Below are 20,096 nucleotides of genomic sequence, written 5' to 3'. Positions count from 1 at the left end.
AACAACAGCACTTTTGGCTAGGCCAAAAAAAAAATAGTCATTCATGTGAAAGAGAAGAGTCTGAAGAAGATGTGAGTAGTTTTCTAGATCGCACATGCCACATATTGTGTTTACTCTTTACACTGTTCACACGTGAAAACATAGACAAAAAAACAGTTATGTCCCTGGAGTAGAGGATAGCATCGGTAATCTGTCACTTGGACCTTACAAACAATGCTCAGAGACAATACCTTTCAATTTAACACTTTAACTCGCCCGTTTCGAAGGGGTGTTGGATGAGTCTAAATACGGAGGTGTGAAATTCTCTGTTCCTACAGCGCGTAAAAATTTCATTCGAGTGATGGATAGTATCATGGTTATTATCGCTAAGCGCTGCTGTTGCACAATGGATTCCGCGAAACTCAGGCGAAATGTTCTTATGCTCAAATCATCGAGCGCTACTTCATAGTCTTTATAGTTGCGACATTGGCTACACTGCTCTTCACGTCACATGACTCACATGACCACCATTTAAAATTGTCATAGGATTACGAAAACTTTTAGTATTTTTTACGCTATTATGTATTACTGTATTACAATAATTATGAACTGATGAATGTACATTACCGTATTCAGTACTAAACATAAACATTGTACGTATTTCAAAATTTTATTTTTAATTATCTATATGAAAATTACTAAATTTCAATCTGGAAAAAAAAATGTTTGTGCAGTACAATGTGTCTTTACATAACCTATAAACATGTTTTTCAATTATCTGGCAAAATCAGTTATCCGGCACTGACTTTGTCCCACAGTTGCTGGATACGAGGAATTCTACTGTACCTACATTTCCGAGGGCTGTAGTGATTGATTTTATTTTCTTAATCCTGTAAAGGAAGAACAAGAAGCCCAGTAAAACACGAAAGTCTGAGAGTGGAGGAAAAGATTCAGATAGTCGTGCGTCAACCCCATTGGCAGATAAGTCGACGTCTGTGAAAACAAAAGGGCCTGCCTCGACACCATCATCATCACAGGATTCCTCCTCAGATGTTCCTCGCAAGAAACGTGGCCGCTTGGACCCCACAGTAGAGACTGTAAGCATAGCCAAATATGCTAGCTCAAATTATAATACATATTGCTCAGTGTATGTGAGTCGAGAACACTTGTCCTATGGTGCAGATGTGGAAACTGTTTAATAGCATTGATGAAATGCAGTACTTATTGTATTGAAATTTTATGTAATTTACAAATTTCATTTCATTTGATTATATGAATATCAAATTATCTTGCTTGTCGATCTGGAGTTGCGCTTGGGCATGGGTTCGATTCCACTTGGGCTGATTACCTGGTTGAGTTTTTTTTTTTTTTTTTCAGAGATTTTACCCACTGTAAAGCGAATGTCAGGGAATCTATGTCGAATCCTCGGGCTCATCTCGCCATCAGCAATCCAATCAACGCTGAATAACTGAGTAGTTGAGATAGCGTCATTAAATAACCAACTAAAAAATCTTTTATACACCGTGTTCCGCTTAGACGGATCGAGAAATAAATGCTCACCATTTAAAATCGGATGAAAATATTGTTGTGATTTACATCTGACAAGATGCAAAAACGGTCCAAGTTTATGCAACAATGATATAAAATCAGCTACATGTCCATGCCCATGTGTACCAATGTTTAATGTGGAAACAAGCATGGTGCCTTTCAGTAGAGCAGTCCGTCTTTTGTTTTAGTTATTTAACGACGCTGTATCAACTGCTCGGTCATTTAGTGTAGATAGGATTTGTGATAGTGAGATGGTATTTGGCAAGATGAGGCTGAGGATTCACCATAGATTACCTAAAATTCGCCTGACGGTTGAGGAAAGCCTCGGGAAAAACTCAACCAGATAATCAGCCCCAAGGGGGAATCAAACCCGTGCTTGAACACACCATTCTTCTTCATCGAGGTGACAGTCACAGGAAATGTGTATCTGGACATGTTGCATAACTTTTGTTGTTGACCAACTTGCCCCAGGATCGGTTTTTCAGCAACATGTGACTCCAACCCATTGCTATGGAGCAGTACATGACTTCTTGGATGCAAACTTTCCCAATAGGTTGATCGGAAGAAGAGGACCCCTTGCCTGGCTACCTAGATCATGTGGCCTGAACCCTCTTCTTCTTTTTTTCTGGGACATTGTGAAGGGTGTTGTGTACCAATGTGGTAGAATTGACACTTTGGAAGTACTGAGGCAATGCGTTACAAATGCAACCTGCGTTAGTCACTCCACAAATGTTACAGAACACTTGGCAGGAGGTTGAGTACCATTTAGATGCTTGCAGGGTAACTCGAGAGGCACGTATCGAGTTGCATTGACCATTCTCCAAAACTCGGAGAGGTTTTACATCAAGTTATGTAAACAGTTATGTTATAAAACTATTATTTACACTTGAAATTATCACTTATTTCTCAATCCCTATAAGCAGAACACGGTGTATGCAGTAAAATAATTGCGTGGAGTTGACATCACTGATCACATTCCTATTGCAGGAGGAACAATTCCTGACTAAGGTGGAGGTCAAAGTCAAGATTCCTGACGAACTTAAGCCATGGCTCGTTGATGACTGGGACCTCATTTCAAGACAGAGAAAGGTAAAAGAGAATTTTGACAGTTCAAAAACTGACAGTCATACTGTGAATATAAATATGCTTCACTGATTTTCGAACAATTTGTTACTAAGAAATAATGCATGACGTCTATACTATATTTGATAAGAGTTGTGTAATAAAGGTTGAAGAAATTAGTATGCTTCTCAATTTTCTTTCTTATATTTGGGGAGAATTTCAATATTTCTCACAAATACGAATGTTAGAATTATCCTTCAGTTGCCGTTCCTGAACATAGAATAGCAGACTTAAATTTTTTAATAGAATTATGCAATGTTTAATGAAGCATTATATTTAACAAACATAGAAGAAATATCGGTTTCTTTGTATTTGAACTATGTTCTCCCATCTCTGTCTTATAAATATCTAGAGAGATTTTCTAAAATGTGCATATTTTACCAGCATTACAGTTGATTGTTTGTTATTCATAATATCATAACATTTATTTTGCTAGGACAAAAATATTCGCACACATTTCTTGTGTAAAATACACCCAGAAAAAATTATAGACGAACACCTGTCATTGGTTTGTTTTTAGTATCTCTTCTTCCTATTGACACATACACATGTTTAGTCATTGCTTGGTTACAAATAATCACTGTCAGTAACATGGGATGTAAAGTTATAGAAACAGTACAAGCCATTAGAAATATTGTTTTAAATCTTTACAGTTAGGATAATACCTATGACCAGATTGCATTCTGTGCAAGACAGTAGAAATATTGTTTTAAATTTTTACAGTTAAACTAAATAGAAGTCAGTCACATGTGTTCAGCATTGTTCAGTGATTTAAGAAAATAAATACTATACAACAGGAAAATGACCCTAAGTATATCTCACAAATTGTTTAGTGTGGATTCTGTACAACATACTCATACTTTAAGAACCCAATCTCAGTCACCAGATTTATTTAAGGGGGAACATACACTTTTAAGTACTGAAAAATTGGCGAAATTAATTTTTTTTTCTCAGCAATGAATAAATCTGTGACCTTGAAATTTTATATGCTGAATATAGGCCTACACTATTTTTGTAATTGTGTAGTATTTTCAGATTTAGTGGAACTGTTACTGTTATTGGTTATTAGAAATACAAAATTGTGTCTGTAACTTTTGTTTATTCAAATAGTTTCTCTGATAAGATATTGCAGTGAAAATTTGCGTGGAATTGTATTTTATACTTGTGAACAGACCTACCACGAACTATTGATTTAACACTTATATGTAGTTTATTTAAAAATATATTTTTGATCTAATCAAATCTAAAAAAAATTGACTTTAAAAATAGAAATAAAAATAAAAAATACTTCTAGTGAAGATATTTCAAAGATTCTAGGACATGTTGTTCATATGATATTCAGGAATAAATAGAGAAAAGAATCACTCAGAAATACTGATATTTGTAGAAATTATCAGGTAGCCTAAATGACATTTCAGTGCACAAAATGCAGCAGCCATTTTGAATTGCTAATAACTCGTAACGGTAATAGTTATACTAAATCTAAAAATAGCATACAATTGCAGAAATGTCGTTTATTCAGCATATGAACTTTCAAGGTTACAGATTTATTCATTGCTGAGAAAAATATATTGAATTTCACCAATTTTTTCAGTACTTGAAACTGTATGTCCACTTATAAATCCAATGGAAGACATATGAAATGAACTCGAAGACAGGGTGAGAAAACATCGCATAAGAATCAAAACATATCAAAAGAATATTTCAAAGAAATGAGGAAAATATAGACTCAAAAGTGACAAGATGTAGGGTACCCATTCATTGTCAAAGTGACTTTCAATTATCTGGAGGGGGGGGGGAACTGATAACTGAGTACTGAATTAATTGTGTTGCTCGTGCCTGAATACTTATATAATCTTATAACAATATTTTCATTTGTGTATCTTTATAAAGTACAGTAAAGTTTTAGTTTCTAAGAACGTAGTTATTTTTTAATATGAAATAAAGTTAGATTACAAATTGCATTCTCTTAATTTATTATGTATGTAATAATTGAAGTGACACTATAACGCCTTCATCTGAATAATTATGTCTGTGACTGTATGTTTACCAGTTTTGGTCACAATAATTTAGTACAGAGAAAATATAAGTGCCAACACACACTGATGAGCTGATGACATTTAAATATTTTGAGACGTTTTCCTTCAGAGATCCCCTTCATTACACCTCAAAACAAATCTGTATAAAGACCTGCATGATTATTGAACTTGAAGGTTGTGAAATTCTGACCATCTGTTTTCATGTTACAGCTTGTCAACCTGCCAGCAAAGGTTACTGTAGATCAAATACTGGAGAATTACATAAAGCATAAAACATCTAGCAAAAGCAACACTCCAAATAAGTACGTATATGTTGGTAGGGATGTGCTATTCATGCGGGGTAGTCCAGTATGTACACATTAAAATAGTCTCATGCATCGGAATATCAACTGTATTATGTCCGATAATGCTACCTGTCTTGTCATTTGGCCCCAGACTTGTAAGGTAAGTGCAAAACGGAGCTCTTGTTTGCGTCACATCTCTGTACTTCAAGGCAGATGCAGACCTTTAGCTACTGTCCAATCTCAAAACTTATGCATACCTGTCTGTAGAGGTGTCAGTTTTTGTAAACTAAACCTATAATCATGCTTATGCATAAAGCCATCCCTTTACTCTTTTTCACCTTACCTTCAAGGGCCAAGAGCTGAGATATAGGCTGTATTTAGTATAGACAGAATGTTGAAACAAAAGCTATCTTATCTAAATAAAATGGAGTACGAACTAAAATTTTAGTTTAATGTCACATGGAAATAAATATTTTGACGATTAATTTATGGTAAATTTTATTACATAACCGAAAGATGACACAAATTTCATAACATGGTGAAGCAGAGTCTTCAGAGTTTACTGTACCCTCTTTTAAAAAAAATGTTACGTTGTATGAAACAACAGATGGGAGGCAGTTTTGGTAACAATACAAATACTTGTGTGACATTGTCACCATGTGCTTTTCTTTTTCTTTTGTCTTACCCACGTTTGCACTGATGGCAAGCACTTTAACCTTAATGTGGAACATGTGTGAATTATAATTTCATAAAAAATACGCTTACTTTTAAAATAAATTATGAATAAAGGGAAAAATTGAGTTGGTGTCTGGTAGAGTTCCTGGCTAGCTCAGTTGGTAGAGCATTGGTGCACTTAGCCAAAGGTCCCGGGTTTGATACCCGGTCCTGGAACAATTTTTCCCTTGAAATTATTCAAATCAGCTTCACAGGGAGCTATACCTGAAAGCTAGATTTGCAAAATAAATTATGTTAATTACCTAATATTTAAATTCAGTGGAATTGTTACAGGTTCGTCATTAGTTTCACTTTTGTCTAATGAACATGAATTTAGCTATTCATAATTTTATTTGTGGGACTTCGGTTACTGAATTATTGTTTATTTACCCATACTTCACATATATCCATCAATTTGATTTTCTCACCATAAAATTTAATCATTCTCTGAAATATTCTGTACTTCAGGCTGAATTATTCGTGATTAAATCATCTGTGATATGGTATGTACAAAACGAATGCAGTGCAGAAATTCGTTTCGACTCTTCACCTTCAATATGAATAAAAGATAAATATAATCTAAAGTCTTTAGTTATAAGCCTTAGGAAGGTAATGGGAATATGTCCTTATCAGATCAGAGCCCAAAATAAAACCCATTAAGTCTACTTCCAATATTGTAACTATGTTTGAAATGGATTCAGACTCTTGGAAGAGCCCTACATTTCGGTACAAGCTTCATTCGAAGGGAAATAATTAAGTTGCAAATGGAATTTTTAGCCTGATATAGGGTCCTCCCGAGAGTAAGAAACCTTTTCAAACTTCATGATGATTGGAGGTGGACTTAACAGGTTTTGTTTCATAACTCCTCGGACATGAATGGGTTACAGATCATGCTGGAACACTAGGAAATAACGTGAGCTGGCGAAACAGGCAGCTTTCTGGAATAGTGGTTATTATGTGTAGTGTCTTCCATCATTCATTAAGAAAACTTTGAAAACTGAATTACAGACTTACTGGACTGTGAGACGACTAGCAAGCATTACTGGATTGGTAACAAAGAAAATAATTAATCTCTCTAACTATTTATACTTGCATACAGTGCACTCATTCCTGAGTTAATTTTAAATCAGTTTATGATTGGACGTGATATATGCGGCTGATATTTTGTAAGATTTAAAATTCCAAGTGAAAAATAATATTTGTATTTATGTAAAGAAAATCTAGAATCTGTAAAATATTTATTGTTTAGTTACAAAGCTTACAAAAAACAATTACACTTTGTTTAAAATGTATTTAGATTACTATGATATTTGAGCCACCACTCTATGCCATTTTTAACAAATTATGCTATTAGAAAGCATGTTGTAGGTTTCTAAATCATATTTATAAAAGTTTAGACATACAGTCGAACTCCTTTTTTACACTTTTCATGGGACTCTGAAATTGTGATCAGTGCTTGGAACATTTACAACACACAGGACTATATTAAATATTATTATACAATTATTAGATACCGGTATTTAATTTAGAAAATGTAAATTGTCATACACATTATTTTAATCACTTTAAAATCTCAAAATATAAGGCTTACACATTTCACAACGAAACATGACATTAGTTCTTTTTACCAAAAGATATCTAATATTTTTTACTGTTTTCATTTCTTATGTCTTAAGTTTTCTATTTACTTTTCTAATTCGTACAGTGTATGAAAAATTGAATCATCTCCTTCTGTAGCAGGAAGATTCTTCCTCAGTCTCTAATGTTATAACTACATCTTCTCTTGTGGGAACACCAACGCTGTCATCATATCACTACTGTCACCATGATCATCACCTTCATCAACATCACCACCGCTAGTATCAGCACTGTTAACCTAGAGCTGGGTGTCGAGAATGTCCTCCACAGTTTGTTCCTCACTAGTGATCACATTTATCCTTCATGAGAAAAACACGAGATCACAGACTTTTTATACTTGAATCTGAATAAACTGGCTATGTCTATAGCAAAATTTATGTTGGTAGTCGCAATTTTATTTTCAGTTTTTCACATGAATGCCTTTTTTTTTTGTGTGGTAGAAATAATGTAAATTATGGGAAGTTTCAGTCATGATGCATGTCTTCATTCCTTAGGCCAGCAGTCATCAGCACAGTGCTAGCGTCTTTTACCTGTGGATAAAAGACTGCACTATTGTGCATCTGTGGCTGCTGGCGGGTATGCTTTTTCCTCTCTTTCTTCTGCACAACAGTACATATTCCGATACACTACTTACCCATTACCCATTTCAGCAAGTGCTGACGACCACTGCCTAAGGCTAAAAATTTAGTATTAACAATGTTATATTTGTATGTATAATATGAAATTACCTGTGTACAACTAAAACCCTAACATACCTCCATGGTGAAATAGGGTTAATAAAATGAGAGATAAGAAACTGTTTTGAATTTCTGAATTTCTTGAGTTAAAGTTAATAATTATTATTGATATGTTTATTTGGAATGTTGTATTTTTGCAGGGAGAGTGCCTTGATAGAAGTGACGAATGGCATTAAGGAATACTTTAATGTGATGCTGGGCACCCAGCTGCTGTACAAGTTCGAGCGACCACAGTATGCTGAGGTGAGGATGCAAGTGCCATACTGAGATTATTAGTGCTTATCACTGTGGAATGAAGCTTATCAATTCTGCAATGTTGTGAAATTTCAGATTCTTCAAGGACATCCAGACACGCCTATGAGCAAAATATATGGTGCAATCCACCTCTTGAGATTATTTGGTAAGTCACACTAGAATTTTTTCACTGATATGTTCTATATCAATTAACGAAACTGATTACATGAACACTTAGGTATTTTTATGACTAACTATCAGTAGACTAATATTACTAATGATAGGATGATACATTTTTCTAGTAGTCATTAAGGTGGAAAAAATTATTGAATTCAAAATAGAAAAAAAATGTAACGAGACAAATTACATTAGTTGTAAGCATTACCATTCCAATGGGCATATTGTAACTTCCTCTTTTAAATTAGGTTAGACAGAATTAATTAATTTTACAGCCGTGGACATCATAGTTGTCATCGTCCTCATCATCATAATTTTCGCTGTCATTATCTGTTTACAAGTTTTCTTAGGCTTTCACTGAGTTGAGTTGATTTTTTAGGATTTGTGTTTAAATTCTGTTTAGTTTTATTCTTCCATTGTGTTCCTTCCAGTTTCTTCAGTAATTTTGAATGAATGTTTCATTCAGTTGTTGTTTTTTATGGTTTGGTTTATAAATGAAACCTGTTGTTTGATAGCAATAAATATCCATGTTGTCATGCGATCCTTGAGCATTAAGTAATGAAAGATAGTTATACCCTCGTTGTGCCCACCTTCTTGAATACATGTAGTGTTTTCTTCCATTATATGTTGCAGTTAAGTTGGGCAGCATGCTAGCGTACACACCACTGGACGAGAAGAGCATCCAGCTCCTGCTGACACATATTCAGGACTTCTTGAGGTGAGACAGTAAGCAAGGAAGTGACACGTCTGTAACTTCCCTATGTTAACATTGGCATTGACATATATAACAGAGCACTTCATTGCTTGAAATTTATGCTGCATACTAGCTTCACACTTTGGATATGACAGAGTAGGTGGAAATGGAAAGTAATAGTTTCTGAAAGCATTCTTTCAAAGATGAATGTATTTTCTCTACCATCTCGAGAAACTAAGAAATGTCATACTGTATCATGTAAAAAACTGTCTTGAAGTTTGCCACTTGACAAAAAGGAGTCTGCACTGTCACAGTTTAATACTTTCTAAAATGAGTGGCAATACAGTAGAATAAAAATAATCCGCTAAAGCAGAAAATTAGGTACAGCATCTTTCAACCATGCCATTACGATGATAGCCAATTGCAACTAAATACACGATGTCTCCAACATATGGATGTGATGTTTACCTGTGGCATCATTGCCAGCAGAAATTTGTTTTTTTCCCCTCCCCCTCCGTCGTTCTTAACATTACTGAGAGATAGTGCCATTGTTTGTGAGAAGGTTAGGTAGGATTTGATGAGGAGATTAGTGTCAAACACATTGTTACTGTTAAGATTAGATAGGATTTGATGAGGGGTATATTAATGACAAGTAGGCCCACTGTCAGTGACAAGGTTAGGTATGGTTTGGTGAGGGGATATATTATTAGTTACAAGTAGCCCACTGTCAGTGACAAGGTTAGGTAGGGTTTGGTGAGGGGATATATTATTAGTTACAAATAGCCCACTGTCAGTGACAAGGTTAGGTAGGGTTTGGTGAGGGGATATATTATTAGTAGACATCGGATTTTTAGGCACTAAAAATTGCAGTTTTAGGCGCCTAAAATAAGCTCAAAATTTGTAACATTAGGCTCTATTTTAATGAAAATAGGCATTTTAGGCACATCAAGGTATCATACTTATTTCTTTCACTGAAATTTTTAGTTATACACTAAAATACGCACAAAAAAGTATGTTTAAACATTAAAAAAGAATACTATATTATATTTATAAACAGAGCTGCACAAATTTAATATATTGAAACTAATGAAATAATGATTATTGATATCAAGATTACTCATTTTAAGTTATTGAAATTCAGTTCCATGCTCAGACTTTATTATAATTATCTGCACAGTACATCACCAGAATTTTTTCTAAATTCTCCACAGTTAACCTTTGCCTTTTGTCACTGAGAATCATTTTCAAAACAGAAAAACTTCTTTCAACCGAAACTGATGTGAGAGGCGCAAATTTTAAATTAGGTACAATAGAAACATCAACACTTTCCCCCGATATCACTCTTGATACTTTTTCCAACAATGAAAATCCTACATTCTTATTTAATACGTTGTCCCACTTATTTTTAACTTTTTTCCCAGTTTCGCCCAAAGCAGAATGTATGTTCACTTGAGCTTCCTTTGCTATTGCTATTTGGCTACAAAGAGATTGTTTTTCACGTTCTAATTGTTCAATGCTTGCAGGTATGAAAGAAAAGTTTGATGTTATGTAGGCAATATCGTTTTTCACTCGTGAGTCATTCAGACAATCTTTCACTGCTTTCACACACGCTGCACTATCAGTTTCAGGTAATTTATCAATAACTGTGACCACTTCTTTAAAATACTTAGAATAATACACCACTGACTGAATCCAGGTTCTCCATCGTGTAACAACCGGCTGAGGTGGGAGTGGGATATCTGGAAAGTTCTCTCTGAATATTGAAATCCTGGATGGGGCTTTATAAAAACATTTTTTTGTGTTAGAAATAAACGAATTGACAAGAGGAAATTCATTCTGGATTGTTTCAGAAACCCTGTGAAGGCCATGTGCTAGACAGGTTACATGCGTGAGGTTAGGATAAAATGTTTTAAGAAGTGGAGCTGCAGCAACCATGTATGAGGCAGCATCAGTACAAAACAACAGAACTTTAGAATCGTCTATATTACCTGAGTATAAAGACTGTAGGCCTTTATTTACAAAATAAGCAATGGCTTGGCTATTCACTTTCGAAAGTTCCTTAACACATACGAGGTGTGGAATCGAAGGTCCATCAGGACTACGTTTTCCTACTACCATATTTGCTATATATCTATTCATAGGATCTGAGGTTTCATCCACAGAGACCCATATGTAAGAATCACCTATATCCTCCCGAATGGAAGCTAAAGTTTCATTGTATATTCTGTCTAAGTAATTTTTTCTTAGGGTCGACTCAGATGGGATATTTTGTTTGCAGTATTTTTGTAAAAACTGTCTTAAAACCGGATTTTCAATTGCATTCCAGGGAATGTTAGCAGCAACAAACGCTCTGGTTGAATCAGCATAGAAATTGCTGCTGAGATTGGATGAAGTAGGCTGTGTTAGTAAAGTTTGTTGCAGTTGATTTTTCTGCTGAGCTTTAGCCTTATGAGCCGCTCCTTGCACATGCTGCTTTAGGTGGCACTTCTTTTCTTGCGAAATCTAAAAATGTAAAGTAAACTGAATAAAATTAAAATAAAATCCTAATTGTTGTATTGCCGTATTTCTATCACAAAGTTAGTGGGTTCGAACAATCAAAATTTTAATGACCTGCAAATACTTTAACTATCGGAATTTAAAAGGTTAAAGTGTAGTGGTCTTAAAAAGAATTATACCTCAGGATAGCTCAGTCAATGTATAAATATTATAGGCCTACTCATTAAAATTAATAGAATTTATATATTTCAACTATTGTTACATACCTGTTTGCTACAAATCTTGCAGAATATTATTTTTCCATCATAAGTGAATTCTGAATATTCTGTTAGCCATTGCCGGATCAATGTAGATTTTGCACTTATATTTTTTGGCATTATCGCGTTAAATTTCACAGGAAAACATCCTACCGCTCAAAACTTCTCGACACAAATAAGGTGAGGGAAAGAGCAACTGTTAACGAGCATTCAAATGAACCGTTGTTATTGAGATTCAATTGGACAAAAATACAAAGTTCCACTTATTGTTGCATTTCCTGGTAGTGTTAACACTAGGAGGGCCATTCTTTTAAATATTTTGTAACGGTTTACCCTACTAATTCGCAGTTTTACGACTTTTCATAAATATTTCAAAAACACTCTTTCTCCAAAAATTGTGATTTTATGACACTCTGAAGGGCAGTACAGCTAATCGGTTTCAGACCGAAGTCAGTCATTTTTATAGTATAGTATATCTCTGAATCGGTAGCAGCACATGTTGTGATTGTTGCCTGCTTCAAAACTAAGGTTGGTTCTTTGTCGGCATTTATGCCTCCAAACATGTTAAATTCGGTGAAATCTATTGCGAGTGTCGTGAGAGTCAAAACATTTTGTTTCCTTTATCAATGGTTTCATGGCCAGTGTGAAGCAAACTTTCCACGTTTTAAATGCCTTAAATTTCGCAGTGAATGCATGTATAAATTATAAAAAGTAAGAGTAAAATGCGAAACTTTACAGTGAGTTAGGCATTTTTAGGCGAATATTAACAAATTAGGCTCTAATAACCGTTTTAGGGCATTATAAAACTCTTTGAATACCTTTCAATTTCCATGAAACACAAATATTAATCATTATTTTTACTTTTCTCCTAAAGAAACAAAATAGGCATTTGCCCTAGAATCCGATGTCTGATTATTAGTTACAAGTAGCCCACTGTCAGTGACAAGGTTAGGTAGGGTTTGGTGAGGGGATATATTATTAGTTACAAGTAGCCCACTGTCAGTGACAAAGTTAGGTAGGATTTGGTGAAGGAATATATTAGTAACAAGTGCTTCGCGCAAAAATGACACAAATGAATGTTTCGTCCATTATCCCTTTGATATATTTTTGTTTCTCAATTTAATCTATTTCAACGATATTCCTTGGACCGCATCATATTTCTTCTTAATTTTGCTGTGATAACATGTTATATCTTCGAAAACATGCATTTTCTTTTAGTGCATTATAAATTCCCCATTGTACTCCGTAAATCTTGCACTTGACTAGTTCAGTAAATTCTTAAAGAATATAGTCAAGTATTTTACTAGTAACATTTTGATTCTCTTTTGTTTGACATGACTCAGTATGGCCCAGTGACTAGTAGCGAGCGTAGTCGGCACTGCTGTAGTGTCTGAATTATCCACTTGTTCCAAAGAATCACTCTAGACAGGATAATGTAAAGTAACTTCTGTTGAGAGATGAACTTGAGTTGGAAGTGTATGTAAAATGGTTAATTTGTTTAAAATACAAGAATTGTGTCATCTTTTCATTACACCTCATTCAAAGTACCGTTCTTATATTTAACCGAAAATGTATAAATTTATATAACATTTTGTGAGAGAATACTTTGTATTATGCCGAGTCTCCACACCAGTGGCGGTGCGAGAACTTTCAAACTGGGGAAGTGCTGGGGTGGGCACACCAAAAAGTTAGGGGGGATATTATATGTAAAGAAAATCCACATTACTTATACAAAAATATTCACACGAAGACATAACACTTTCAATCATATTGTACTTCATGGCCAAGTCCACCACTGTGGAGTAACAGTTAGCATGCCTGACCGTGAAATGAGCAGGCCCGGGTTCAAATGCTGGTTGAAACAAGTTACCTGGTTGAGGTTTTCTCTCAACCCAATAAGAGTAACTGCTGGGTAACTTTTGGTGTTGGACCCTGGACTCATTTTGCCGGCATTGTCATCTTTACCTCATTCAGATGCTGTATAACCATAGCAGTTGGAAAGTGTCGTAAAATAACCAATATGGTGTTGTGTATATTACTGGTTTTGTAGCATTGGAGGCTTTGGAACAAATAAATACAGTATATACTGGAGCATGCATATATTATAGCGTAGGTTTTAGCTATTGAAATTAAGTAATAAAATAATACTGTCCAATCTGGCTGACTGCTTGAAAATAGCAATGGTACATTTAGCAATATTGAATATTTTATTTTGAATGGTATGGTGTATACAGTACACTTGGTGTTTTGGTTTTCATCTTCTATTCTTGCTTGTAGTAGAGGATCTAAGTTTCCAAAAGTTCAATAAAATATCCCTTATTATCGCTGCTTTTAAATTCATCATAGCTTCTTTGAGCTATTCCTTGTAATGCTGTTTAATGTAAAGCTTCAACTATTAGTGCCAAATGGTGTTTATTTTCTTTCACTTGCGTATCACCAATGATGGTGGGTATTGAAACTTCCCCTTCCATTTTTTTCATGGTTTTGAATGATCCCATTATACCTGGGCAGTTTTATGTGTTTCAGAAATCCGAATCCATGTCTGGAGCTTTTTTTCAATTACATAGGTTGATTTTTTAGTCCTGACAACTATTGTTTTCTCGATACATAGCATACTTATATGGTTCTAAGTTTTACAAGCCTTCGATGTACTGTAGTCACCAGCATTGCATACAATGTGTTCCCAGCGATGTGGAAGCCGTTGGATCCTGTTGGCACTGCCTAATCTATTGATGGTGCAAATAGAGCGGTCAGTTGCCTGTAAAACGTCTTCAACTGTTCGGAAGCAAATCCCACAAAGTGGGACCTTCATCTTAGGGATTAGATCGAAGTTGCAGGGACTTAAATCCAGAGAATATGACTGGTGATAGAGCACTTTCCAGCCCCAGCGATTGAACAATTCAGACACAACTCCTGCTGTATGTGCCCTAGCATTGTCATGCAGAACGATGAGTGGGTTATCCATAAAGTGTCGCCATTTTCTTCTCAGAGCTGCTCGCAGAATGTTTTGCAAAAACGAACAGTAGTACTCCGTATTAACATTCTGCCTTGGGGGAACGGGTTGCTTTAAGGTCACACCAGCCCAATCATAGGCAAGAAACATTTCATTGTACTGTACATTTTTCACTCTCTTCAGTTTCACTTTGTAATTTGACATCACTGTTTACTGAACTCGAATCCAACACATTATCATACAATTATTACTGGTTTTTTTGGAAAGTAATCGCACTTGGAACATTTACCAGACATGATGCACCGCAGCTACTGTAAATTTATTTCACCCTATAGGAACCCACCCAAAATATATAATTTGAAATATCACTCACATATTTGTAATTTTATTATAATTATAGTATACTGTATATACAAGTAGGCCTATTGTTTATTGTAGCTACTGTTAACATGCGATTCTAAGCTTGAAAATAAACTGTCAAAATGTAGGACCGATTGCTACTGACCACTAAATAAACTGATTAAAACTCATAACAAACTCTATTCATAATTTCAAACCAAATTAGTGAGAGAGACTTTATTTGTCGCAGATGTGGGAGTGTCAAGTTGCAATAATAAACAGTCAGCTCAACAGGAAGCGAGACGATAAAAACTGACGCAACAGCTTATTACTATAACGTTCTTTATATTGGATTGAATCAAAGAAGTCCTTAATAGAGAGCTGCTCTTGGAAAGTTCATTACTGAGTCATTATTACATTATTACACACTATTTTAAACAATTATTTTTCCGTGAAATTGAACAATATATAATAATTATTCATATGATGTACATTTTCATGTTGGGGGGAGCTTAAGAGTGGGCTTAAATAAATTTTGGGTGGGTTCCAGCCCACCAAAGCCCCCCTGCTGGTGCTGCCCCCACACAGTGTCAACCACAACTTTATATATTTCCCAGTATAGTCTACATACAAGGAGAATGCCCAGAACCACATTCTCGATATCAGGGATGTTAAATACGTGTATTTTCGTTATGTAAATTTCCCCTCTCCCTCAGTATTTTAACGTGAAACGTTTAAGTGGACACCTATTCAGGAAAAATGTTCGTTACCATTTCTGTAATACTCTATGCAGTCTTGCTCCTTAGCAGGTGTGCACCAATGTAACCTGCAACATATCATTGCAGTGGGCTGATGCAATCCTCAACATAGCATAATAATTCTTAATAATGGAACTTTCAAAATCTTTAATTTATTTCATACACATCATAAGCTAGAAACATCCAAACCTATACAATCACACAACCACCAACCACTTAATCGCTACATGCAAGTAACTAAGTAAGTATAGGGATTCGTACAGATCCATCTTTTTTCTTTATACTTTGTATAATAATAAGATATAAGAGGTCAAATAAAATGTTTAATTCTACCTTGCACCTTTCTTGTTATATTTTTATGGAATAGTCATGGAATGACTTAGGCCTAAATTTGTGTTGTTGTTTTGTTGCAGATATCTTCATAAAAACACAGCCACACTATTCAGCTTACAGGAGTATGGAATAGCTCCACCAGAATATCACCGAAAAGCGATATGAATGATCCTGGAAGAGTTCTGAGGATAAACTGAAATCTGTTTCTACATGATCTCAAAATTGATCTTCGTACAATTGGGATTATTTATCATTCTGTTTAGGCATGATCTCAGTGACATGAACAGGAACAATGGGCATAAGATTTGAAAAAGAAGAAGAAGGTTCTTTTATGTGGAGAAGTTGGTCATCTCTCGTGTAAGAATTTCGTTTAGAGTTTTATTGACTCTTCCATATCTTTCCTGCTTCATTGTAGTGACATTGATTTGTGCTTGAAGACCATTCCGTTTTATGGAATTTTGTTTCTAGTATTGGAATCTCTGACTCTTCATTGGTTCCCTGACTGAGCATCAGAGGTCTTGCTGGTCAAGTTGAACCTAAATACTTTGCCATGTGGCAACAAAATGGGATGTTATGACAAGATGACAGCCATTTCTGTGATGAACTTTTTAGTAGATATCCTCTTTGTGTGTAAACAGAATTTTAAATCTTCCATCAGAAGTGCAAAGTGCAGTTTTTCGAACTATTGGGAGCGTGTCAGAATATTTTGCCAGTTGTAGAAATCTTTAATGTCGAATAAAGTAGGTGTGAAAATGAATGGAAATGTATCAAAATGTTTGAAATGGGCTTAAGTTGACTGCTAGTGCATGACTAGGTAATATGTCAGTTTTAAGCTTGTTTCTGAAAGGAAACTGCATCAAATAATGATATTATTCTGTGTGAAAGAGTTGATGAGTACTGTACTGTATTAATTTTGCACTGAATTTGTCACATTAGCATTATCACAGAGAAAGAAAGATAGAGACAAAAAAAGAATGAGAGTGAATATGAAAGAGTTTGTATGATTACTGGTGTGCGTGCTTCCATCTTGAAACTTTTCCATGAATAGTCTTACGTATCAAAACTAATGAATTGCCATACAGATGCTGTTTGGTCATCTTATTTCAAGACTGTTTTATGTTATGAGCTGTAGTGAAATGCAATCTTTAAAATAGGGATTACAAATTATATATCTGAGAATGAGTTTCTTATATGAGTCGCCTAGAATCAAACTGCACTTCCATGAAATACGGGATTAAGATATGTTTCAATGCAGAATTTTGCAGTGAATGTGATAAACTGCTGATTTGGAGTCTAACTGCACTAGTTTTTCGTCTTTTATGACAAATCAGATTTTTTGATAAAGTTAGTTACATTGTAGGCAACTCATATGAGCTCGTAATGCATGCGTCTTGGTATGTTATGTCATATGTTGGAAACATGTTTCAGAAGAGGTTGAAATTATGTCAGGTACTTCAACAGAATGTAGCCTTCAGATTGAACCTGACTGTATTTTTGTTCTGACCATGTGATTAATAACGGTTAGTGAAAAAGTAAGGATTTAGTCCTTAAGATGTAGTGATTTGCAGTGTTATAAAGTTTTGTACTGATTTCCACTAATATTTATGTTTCAGCATAACAGACTTGCACTATAGCAAGTTAGTTTGTGACCACTATAGAGCTTCATTATAGTGAGATGTTAGGATAATGACATTTTGAAACATGAGGTACAGTAAAACACTTTTTTTCTCTCCCTTAAATGCGGGGTTTTCTTAAAATGCTGGTTTCTCAAAATATGAGCAGAGAAGATCTGAAAGTAGAAATTAAAACACCTGTAGGCAATTTAACCACATTGTAATTATTACAGTTTTCATATACGTACAAACATACAATAATATTTCTACAAGCTTACTTTCGATTATGATATTGGTGCATTCTATGGAGCAGTGGTTCTATTAATTGAGATGTCTATCATGACATGCTACACTAGTATGATCATCCCTTGTACAGAAATTGATCATATGTTTGGAACAAGTTCGGAATTTTGCTAAAAGTGTTACATATTCTCAAATTCCTTAAAACAGTAAATGCTGCCAGCTCTACACTAACATGATCATCTTTTGTGCAGAAATCGATCACAAATGTTTGGAACAGGTTCGGAATTTTGCTAAAATATGTTACATATTCGCAAATCCATTATATTCATTAAAAGCAGAAATTTCCATAAAATAGGAAATGCTGCCAGCACTACACTAGCATGTTCGTCCCTTGTACAGAAATCGATCACAAATGTTCGGTAAACTTTCGGAATTTTGCTAAAACTTGTCGCATATTTGCAAATCCATTCAAATTATATTCCTTACATTAGGAGCAGAATTTTCCTTAAAAGTTGGATTAATTACATTTTGTTATGGTAGTTCTATTAGGACTTCAAAACTTTTCCTAAAAAATGAGAACGTTAAAAAGATGGTTTTACTGTAATATGAACTAATAAATAAGTAGTGCAAGTTGTTGCAGGTGTATACTGATACGAATTTTGCATACCAAGTGGTGCATTTTTTTCCCATGAGGACTCGCTGAGAGGAGTTATCGAATTGCAATTATTAAAGAGGCAGTAATCTGAATTACTTATAAGAGTTTACTGTTACAAGGCAATGGTGGGTGTCTCCTGTAAAAATTTTTAAGGATTTTGGCTTTGAGTGAGAACTATTTCTTGTGTTGTCACCATCTTGAAGATTACTGCTTGATAAGTGTTGTGTTATGTTGTACTGATTCTGTATTACAAATTGTTCTTTAGAATGAGGAGTGTCCAGTGAATTATGTTCATGGGAGTTGTATTGTCGCTGAATTTTTTCTGTTTTGGTAGTACTGACAAAGGCTTAAGATATCCTCAGTAGGGCCCTGTTTCACAACCAACACATTCATTGTTGTTATTCACTTGACATCAGTCTCATTTCATCTAACAGTATCTTTTACTAAATAATAAGTATTAATCGAGGTAATGTAAAATAATCTGCACACATTGTATACTTCACCTGACATAATTAGGAACATAAAATCCAGATGTTTGAGATGGGCAGGGCATGTAGCACGTATGGGCGAATCTAGAAATGCATATAGAGTGTTAGTTGGGAGGCCGGAGGGAAAAAGACCTTTCGGGAGACCGAGACGTAGATGGGAAGATAATATTAAAATGGATTTGAGGGAGGTGGGATATGATGGCAGAGACTGGATTAATCTTGCACAAGATAGGGACCGATGGCAGGCTTATGTGAGGGCTGCAATGAACCTCCGGGTTCCTTAAAAGCCAATAATGTAAAATAATATTTCAATAACAATAACATGCACTCATGAATCAGTTTTATCATTCCCGTGATAGCTTGTTTGTAGTGAACAGTAACATTACAAGATTAAACATTTCATAGATCAAAATAAAACAATATAAAAGAAAGTACATTGGTAATATAGCGTGGAAATGTATTAAAATTCACAGGGCGAAATATATATGAAAATATACACATTTGCACCAAATATGTATTTTTATAGTAGAATGTACACCATACCATAGAATTTATCTTCTTAATACAGTATGTAATGAAAGTCAGTCTAAAGTTTTCAATAGTAAAAACTTCTACATCTGTCACTGAAAAGTATTGTATGAAATGATTTTTTTTCTCGAGTCACTCGAATTTAACAGTAAGGCATGTGTTACAGAAATGTAAAAGAAGAGACTTGCTAAATTTATAAAAGCATCAAATATTAAAATGATTTAAGATTTTTCCACTGCTAATGAATGTCAAACAAAATGTTGCTTT

General features: G+C 34.7%; 1 protein-coding gene across 2 annotated transcripts in view; it reads left to right on the top strand.

Moving 5' to 3' along the window:
* MRG15 (MORF-related gene 15) overlaps positions 1-19,300 on the top strand; it is a 30,528-nt gene extending 11,228 nt beyond the window's left edge. The window contains exons 4-10 of one of the 2 annotated variants that reach the window (XM_069821217.1): positions 878-1,076; positions 2,515-2,616; positions 4,899-4,990; positions 8,202-8,304; positions 8,392-8,461; positions 9,106-9,190; positions 16,383-19,300. In XM_069821217.1, the coding sequence (XP_069677318.1) occupies positions 878-1,076; positions 2,515-2,616; positions 4,899-4,990; positions 8,202-8,304; positions 8,392-8,461; positions 9,106-9,190; positions 16,383-16,467 (736 nt within the window). In that variant the 3' untranslated portion in view covers positions 16,468-19,300. The remainder of the gene's footprint in view (positions 1-877; positions 1,077-2,514; positions 2,617-4,898; positions 4,991-8,201; positions 8,305-8,391; positions 8,462-9,105; positions 9,191-16,382) is intronic. The other variant, XM_069821218.1, reaches the window with a different exon arrangement.
* Positions 19,301-20,096: the final 796 nt, after the last annotated feature.

The sequence above is a fragment of the Periplaneta americana genome, chromosome 3, assembly GCF_040183065.1.
Source record: "Periplaneta americana isolate PAMFEO1 chromosome 3, P.americana_PAMFEO1_priV1, whole genome shotgun sequence".
Lineage (NCBI taxonomy): Eukaryota > Metazoa > Arthropoda > Insecta > Blattodea > Blattidae > Periplaneta > Periplaneta americana.
Note: the sequence above shows the minus strand (reverse complement) of the source record. Positions and strands in the feature narration are given on the sequence as shown.